Consider the following 8,493-nt stretch of genomic DNA (forward strand, 5'->3'; position numbering starts at 1 on the left):
TAACCTCACTTCTTCTAAGTCAGAGGTTTCAAGTAGCTTGCAGGGTATTTGGCTGGGCAGAATCCCGACATTGTTCACTGTGTTTAAAGTAAAGTATAACAAATTGGATTAGCACAGTTGAACATGTTAGAACTTTAAAGGGTTAGTTCACCCTTAACTTCGCCCATAACTTACTCACCCTCAAGTCATCCAAGGTGTATATGACTTTCTTCTTTCAGACGAATCCAGTCAGAGTTATATTAAAAATTGTTTTTGATATTTCAAGCTGTTTCACGGCACCCAGCAGATGTTGCATGCATCAGTCCAAAACAAGTTAAATAAAAATCAGTCATCCATGAAAACAGTGTCCAGCATTAGATGTATTTTTGTAAGAAAAATGTACATATTCAAAACGTAATAATCACTGTTGTACATGGAAGCAGTTCGGGGCGGATGATGTATGGAGGTCAGCTTTGTGCATGTGCCGCTCAGAACACTGTTTTTAATGGAAGGGCACTTTATATATAACTTTTTTGCAACACCCACTGAGTGCCATGAAACAGCTTGAAAGATAAAAGATAATTTTCGACTGGATTCGTCTAAAATAGAAAGTCATATACAGGTGCTGGTCATATAATTAGAAGACCATCAGAAAGTTGATTTATTACACTAATTCCATTAAAAAAAGTGAAAATTGTATATTATATTCATTCATTCAACATTGAAGACACCTGGTGCCACACTCTAATCAGCTAATTAACTCTAATTAACTCTAGTTCTGTGGACTACACAATCATGGGGAATACTGCTGACTTGACAGTTGTCTAAAAGATGTCCAAGCTCTGTGTCCAAGCACATTAATAGAGAGGCGAAGGGAAGGAAAAGATGTGTTAGAAAAAAAGTGTACAAGCAATAGGGATTTACGGCACCCTGGAGGGGATTGTGAAACAAAACCCATTCAAAAATGTGGGGGAGATTCACAAAGAGTGGACTGCAGTTGGAGTCAGTGCTTCAAGAACAACTACGCAGAGACGTATGCAAGACATGGGTTTCAGCTGTTGCATTCCTTGTGTCAAGCCACTCTTGAACAACAGACAGCATCAGAAGTGTCTCGCTTCAAAAAGGATGGGACTGCGGCTGAGTGGTCCAAAGTTATGATCTCTGAACATTTTGCATTTCCTTTGGAAATCAGGGTCCCAGAGATTGGAGGGAGAGAGGAGAGGAACACAATCCACGTTGCTTGAGGTCCAGTGTAAAGTTTCCACAGTCAGTGAAGGTTTGGGGTGCCATGTCATCTGCTGGTGTTGGTCCACTGTGTTTTCTGAGGTCCAAGGTCAATACAGCCGTATACCAGGAAGTTTTAGAGCACTTCATGCTTCCTGCTGCTGACCAACTTTATGGAGATGCAGATTTCATTTTCCAACAGGACTTGGCACCTGCACACAGTGCCAAAACTACCAGTACCTGGTTTAAGGACCATGGTATCCCTGTTTTTAATTAGCCAGCAAACTCGTCTGAACTTAACCCCATAGAAAATCTATGGGTTATTGTGAAGAGGAAGATGCGATATGTGAGACCTAAGAATGCAGAAGAGTTGAAGGCCACTATCAGAGCAACCTGGGCTCTCATAACACATGAGCAGTACCACAGACTGATCGAGTCCATGCCATGCCACATTGCTGCAGTAATTCAGGCAAAAGGAGCCCCAACTAAGTATTGAGTGCAGTACATGCTCATACTTTTCATGTTCATACTTTTCAGTTGGCCAAGATTTCTTAAAATCCTTTCTTTGTGGTGGTCTTAAGTAATATAAAAATTTTCTGAGAAACTGAAATAAATACTAAAAGAAATAAACATTTGAAAAAATATCAGTCTATGTGTAATGAATGAATATAATATACAAGTTTCACTTTTTGAATGGAATTAGCACCTGTACACCTAGGATGACTTGAGTAGTTCATTTTTGGTGAACTAACCCTTCAAATAAATACTTTGGCACATTGAGACATCTGATGCTGACCTAAAATACCAATATCCAAACCCTTGATGTTTTCATTAATGTGTCCATATATGTCATCTTTGGTGAAGTCAGCAGCTATTACTTTGACTTCCTGTCCTGTAGTGAGCTCTGTCAGAACAAGAAAAGAATGCTGGTGAAACTGAGCTCTAAGATTACAGACAAGTCGAGAAGCTGGAATTCCAGCAGTAAATGCTTTACCGATCTTCCTTGCTGCTCTGGCAAGTTTCTCTTGATTTCTGCTGATGATGATCACACTCATACCTAGTTTGGAAAGCTGTAGAGAAACACATTTTTACAAGAACAGCCTAGTCTAATATGAGGCAAGAGCTGAATTAATTTCTTCCTTTAATGTTGAAAACATTTGTGCTGGTTAATATTTTTGTGGAAATGCTCCGGTTACTGACGTATGCTCAGTTCCCTGAAATAAGTGAATGAGCATTGAGTGTATGCATGGGCAAAACTCCTGTTTTACTCTTTACTGACGCCTGATTTGTTCACATTGATGTAGCTGCACAAACCAATGGCACTTTAGCCCACCATAAGGGGTGGAGCCAACCTGTATATAAGTCGGCTTGCAGTGCCATTCATCAGAATGTTAGACTTATAGATCATTGATTTGGGCAGCTTATAGCGGGCAAGTGACACAACAGTCGTTCCCTTTTTTAGGGAACCGAGGTTACGTCAGTGACAAGAGCATTGCCTTTCTAATGTTCACTTCACGTTGTGTGCTTTGAGCAGATACAGGATCTCCTGCTCTGCAAGCCCAATCTCGGAGCACCAACAACAACCCCTGAAAGCCTGAGCACATTACGCCCCAAGCTGGTAGATGAGAGGTCTAATAAAACCACTTTGCCCAAGGAGAAGAGTGGAACATCAAACAGACAGGCAGGCGCACAGATCTCACCAATAGATATTCCACTGGACAACGCCCAGGAAGTGGCCATCCCTCGTTTAGAATGGGCCCTCACACATATAAGGCATTGCAAACCTTCTGAAAGTGCACGAGGACAGAGCCCCCTCCTCTTCCTTTCTAGTGCATAATGACGGCTTAGGAAGCTTGGGGTCCAGCACAACTCATGGGAGGAGACCATGATGCTTCAGAAAGGGGAAGTGTTTCACTGCCCGGGAGCTCTGTTGCAGCCCAGATTCAGATTTGCATTGGGGTTGAGGCTGCACCAGCTTTGGAGCCTGAGTGGTGGGGTTCTTCTGGCGGCTTGCAGTGGCTTGGGGAGGAAGTGACACAGTGCCTGAGATGTCTTCTGAGCCTCCAAAAACCTCACTGCAAACCCGTTCACAGCGGGGCCGAACAGAGCCAGATCTGCTGCTGTGCACAGCTCTTTGAAAGCCTCCTGGTGATCTTGGCCAGACACATCCATGCTGCAGAGAAGCATTGTATGCAGTGCTGACCTAGCCCAGTCGGCTGCTCCATAAACCCTATTGGCCAGTGCAGAGGTGGTCCTGCAGAGCTTATAGGGATACGCTGCATGGGCCTTAAACAGGAGGGCAGATGATGGGCACAGATGAGCTGCAACCACTTCCTCCAGAGGGGGGAGCTTGCTGTATCCCTTGTCGTCAGTGCTGTCAATGATGGTTAGAGCTGATGCTATAAAGGGATTTACTCGGGCCTAGTAGGGGGTGCGCCACATCTTGGAGAGCCCGCCATGAACCGCAAGCAAAAACAGGGTGGGGTGTTGGTGAGAGAATGGTCGACAGCTTCCCGGCAGGTACCACAATAGGGCCAGATCCTCCACCTCTACTCTAAGGAGAGTAAGGAAATGGGAGGGCTGAGTGAGGAGGACCGCCTTTACGGAAAAAGGCGATCCACGAGCAGAGATAGGAAAGTCTCATATTCTCACAACGGAACCAAGAGACTTCAGAGAGTACATCTTCTGTGTGTGCATTGCAGAGACTCACTGTGCCAGTCCATCTCATGCAAGGGGTCCTTGCATGAACCACACTCGCGGCACAACATATGAAACAATGCGACTGAGAAATCTTTAGGAGGAAGTGATGGCCACAGTGAGTCCTCAATGATTCAGGCTTCTTCGACGGCGGCGAGCAGGGCTGGTGTTTCTTCTTGCTTGGCTTCTTGACTTTTTCCAGAGTCAGCAAAGAGATGATCCTTGTCGCTGAAGGAGAATGATCTGATGAATGGCGCTGTGAGCCGACTTATATATATACTGTAGGTCTGCTCTGCCCCTTCTGGCAGGCTAAAGCACCATTAGTTTTTGCAGCAACACAAACGTGTACAAATCTTCAGTACAGAGTAAAACAGGAGTTTTCCCATACATAAACACAATGTGAATTGAACATTCAAAAGGGAACTAGGATGCATTTTTCAGATTTCTTTGATGAGTTAAAGTGCAAAAGAACAGCATTGATTTGAAATATAAATATTTATAACTTTAGAAATCTCTTTACTTGCAATTTTGATCAATTTAATGCTTCTTTGCTGAATAAATATTATGTTTACTGTTACCTTTTAACCCTATACTTGCATGACCTTATACATGATAATTGAACTAATCTAATATCTAATCTAAAATCGATATTGTCACAGCAAATCACAGTTTCCACAAGGTGGTTTTCTTGTTACCTCTTCTGCATATGCTCTTCCTATTCCATCTGACCCTCCAGTGACCACTGAAACAGATGAAATATTCTGTATTAGACTGGAATGTATGAATAATAATTTAATGTTACCTGTTTCTAATACACTGAATATATATATATATATATATATATATATATATATATATATATATATATATATATATATATATATATGTAAATAACTATAACCTGTACATAATTTACATCTGTATTACAAAAAATAAGCTTTTGCATCAAGTGTATTCAGAACATGATAGTCAATCTGTTTCCTGACACTCTCTTTGAAAATCTCACACTTCAGAGGAAAGCCAGTCAATGTCTGTTTGCTTTAACAACATTCTTGAACAGATTGTGTGTACCCACCAATTCACTAAACAAACAGGGAGCATGGGTGGTGCATATGTGTGAAAAGTCATCTTCTCTCCACCACTGTTTGTCCATCTGAGCAGTTCACATTGGTGTGGGAAGAAAAGGGGTGTTGGAGGGCTAGTGGGATAGCCAGTTTATAAAACAGAGGAAATTATGTAAGATGTTATTACCATTACTTTCGTAGACTAGAAAGGTTTGAACTAAAGTTTGTGTTGTCCTCTGCGGGGTGAAAATGGCTTTTTTGTGTCTTTCTTTCACATTTCCCATGCTTTCGTTCTTTCTTTGTGTCAATTTTCTTGGTGTACAAGAAGTACAAGTAGTACCCTGCTTTAAAATCTCAGTGAAATCTTAGATAAGTTAAATATTTTGAATGTTTCAAATGTGAACAATTCAGTCTTTAGTTGGCTTGTCTCAGTTTTTATTATGTATTTGGGGAAGTCGGGGCCTAGTGGTTTGAGAGTTTGACTCCTAACCCTAGGGTTGTGGGATCGAATCTCGAGCCAGCAATACCACGATAGGTGCCCTTGAGCAAAGCATCACACCCCCAACTGCTCCACAGGTGCTGCAACATAAAATGCTGCCCACTGTTCTGTATGTGTGTGTGTGTGTGTGTGTGTGTTCGTTCATTCACTGCTGTGTGTGTGGACTTTGTATTGTGTTAAATGCAGAGCACAAATTCTGAGTATGGGTCACCATACTTGGCTGAATGAGACGTCACTTAAAAAAAAAAAAATATTAAAATGATTAATTACAGTGGTATAGAAAAGAATCACCCCCTTTAAAATAATCACATTTTGTTGCTTTGCAGCCTGAAATGAAGATGGACATAGTTTTTGTTTTATCCAGCTGTATTTACTGAAATATTTAACTCCAACATGTCAGAAAGAAAGAAAAAAAAAAACAGATTCACTTGAGTTGGAAAAAGGACCAACCCTTCTACAAAATGACATGTAAACTCAATCAGGTTTAGCTAATCACTTTCTCAATGGCACACAAAGCCATTTAAATTTCAACTTTGGTAATCTGTGGTCATTTTGATGAACTCAGGATGAAAAGATCTTTACTGGAGCATTTCATTCCTTGGTAGTGCAACTGAAGCAAACAATCAACAGCTCTCTTGGATAAATTTATTGCTCATTGTTAGTGAATAAATTGGTTCTTATTGTGTTACCTGTGTTTTATATATTATTAATTGTACTTGCATTACATTGCATTGAAACATAACTTATATATGTGTGTCTTCTATAACATATAACTCTCTCTCTTTCTCTCTCTCTCTCTCTCTCTCTCTATATATATATATATATACAATTATTATTATTATTTATTTATTTTTAATTCTTGTGATGGCAAAGTTTTTGAGCAGTCATTATTCCTGTCTTCAGTGTCACATGATCCTTTAAAAACCATTCTAATATGTTTATAATGTATATGAATGCAAATCTTACAGCATTCAATCGTGCACTCATACAGGCTGAACCGATATGCACAACATCTTGCAAAACTGTCACGATTATTTATTTAAAGTGAAAGGAATAGCAGATGTATTGTCCCTAAACATTCTAGAAAACACCCCCCGCAAAGGCACATTGTAATGCACAGACTCTCTCTCTCCCTCACTCACACACACACACACAGACAGACAGACACAGACACCAGGAAAAACATTTCAAAGCCTTAAAGTGAAAGAATAGTTGCAGAAATAGAGAAAAAGTAATGTTAATTTGATTTCAAATGAGCAGGAACAACCATTCAAAGTCAAGAAACATAAAAAAAAGTAATAATGTCCTGGAACATACTGTTCTAATTGCCTTTTGTTCTCTGCTTCTCTCAGTGCCGGAATGGAAGGGAAGCTTGGGAAAAAAAATGGCTGGAATTGTTGTTTTTTGTTTTGTTTCTGAACTTCTATACACAGTATGAATTCAAGAAAGCCATAAGGATGGTCACTCTTTTACTAACAATAAACGTGCTGTTTAGGAAATCAAGACATTTTGTAAGGGACAATTTAAAGTAAGATGAGAACCTTGTTCCTGGGCCAAAACTAAGGCAGTGATGGTTTGTAGGAGGGCTACATGGTTCACTCTCTTTCACTCTCATTCTTTAAATCCATTGTTCTCAACCAGGGTTCCCTCAAGGTACAGCGGGGGGTCAGTTCAGAAGATATAATTAACCTGCATTTTCTAAAAGGCTTAAATCATGACATTTCTAACTGCTAACTGATTTTAAAATGTCAAACTAATGAACTTTTAAGCAATATTTAATGTATTCATTTGAAATTATATTCTTAATGAAAGCTATGATAAAGGGTTACCAACAAAATTTAGCATTTTTACATATATTATTTAGCTTACATGTCACAAGTTTAGAATTACTACTTTCTCTCTTATTATTAATTTTTTTGCTAAAATCTTTCATGTATAAAAAGGTTGGTTTATATAGAAAATGCATGCTCAACACAAAAATACAGGAAATAAAATGTAAAATGCTGGTGTTTCTCACCTGCCCATTTCCCTAGTGTGGTGAAAAAAGACTCAGGAAGAGGACAGAAGAGCTTCGGGACAAGCATCATAAACAGGCATACTAATTTCCCTCCAAAAACCAGGACAGCACAAGTCCCGGTAAAAATGAAGATAATCTCAGCGAGCGTCATGACAGCAATTCTCAAGGGTTAAAGTGAGTCCTTCCTGCTATCTTGGCCCCTCTTTTAACTGCCACGGTTCTCTTATTCTCTTATTTAATCTGACTACAAGCTTCAAAACACAGTGCTGACAGCGCCCTCAGCCAATCAGAATCTACTCTGCCCTTTCTCACCAGGATAGAATTCACATTCCTATTTTTTGTGACTGTTGTGGCATTTAATGTGAGTAAGCTCACCTATTGTTATCCAAATCAAAGAGAGGAGGGAATTTGTGTCACAGAATGTAGGCTCATTCCGGACAGAGGAATCACATTTCAGCACTTAAATCCTTTCACACTGCTATCTTGATCTTACAGAACGGATTTTAAATTTTAAATGTCTTCAATACTTTGGCAATATTGTCACTAAACCAGCCAGATCAGTGATATAATTTAACTAAAGGCTCCCCAAAACACCAAAGGTTAAACCTAAAGTCACTACTTTAGTCACTATTGTCCCAAGCTGTTGAACTCTCTAACAAACTATAAACTATACCTAGCACTTTTTTTCATCTTGTAAAAAATTCTTATTTAAATTCTTAAAAATTTCTTATGTTATTACTTGTGCATGATAATCTTTTTTTTTTTATTCTATCATTTTAATTTTACTTAAAGGTTTAGTCATTTTTTTATTCATTTATGTCTATATAGGTTAAATTTATTGTAGTAATTTTAATAACTAATGTAATAAGGCATTTTTTAAAGGGATTTTACAGTTTGTGAATTTAAATCTGGGTGATGATAGGGTGATATTTTATTGATCATTTATAAGTAATAAGCATCCAGATTCACCTATTTGTATCCACACTTACCTTTTTTTCATGGAAAAACAGAAA

At 39.1% G+C, this 8,493-nt stretch overlaps 1 protein-coding gene across 1 annotated transcript; it reads right to left on the reverse strand.

The window, feature by feature from the left end:
* Positions 1–27: 27 nt before the first annotated feature.
* LOC127957350 (17-beta-hydroxysteroid dehydrogenase type 3-like) lies at positions 28–8,078 on the reverse strand. The gene is made up of 4 exons (XM_052555841.1): positions 7,481–8,078; positions 4,596–4,642; positions 2,198–2,273; positions 28–2,107 (listed from the first exon to the last, which is right to left on the reverse strand). The coding sequence occupies exons 1-4, from the start codon at positions 7,629–7,631 to the stop codon at positions 1,959–1,961; spliced, it is 423 nt and encodes a 140-aa protein (XP_052411801.1). The 5' UTR covers positions 7,632–8,078; the 3' UTR covers positions 28–1,958.
* Positions 8,079–8,493: the final 415 nt, after the last annotated feature.

This window comes from Carassius gibelio, chromosome B5, assembly GCF_023724105.1.
Source record: "Carassius gibelio isolate Cgi1373 ecotype wild population from Czech Republic chromosome B5, carGib1.2-hapl.c, whole genome shotgun sequence".
NCBI lineage: Eukaryota > Metazoa > Chordata > Actinopteri > Cypriniformes > Cyprinidae > Carassius > Carassius gibelio.

Bases quoted from the DNA above. Each gene is read 5' to 3' on its own strand.
- LOC127957350 (XM_052555841.1), bottom strand. From the start codon at position 7,631: ATGACGCTCGCTGAGATTATCTTCATTTTTACCGGGACTTGTGCTGTC. The intron at 2,274-4,595 runs GTAACAAGAAAA...GTTTCTCTACAG, and splicing joins GAAGAGCATATGCAGAAGAG to CTTTCCAAACTAGGTATGAG. The intron at 2,108-2,197 runs GTAAAGCATTTA...TTGTTCTGACAG, and splicing joins CAGAGCAGCAAGGAAGATCG to AGCTCACTACAGGACAGGAA.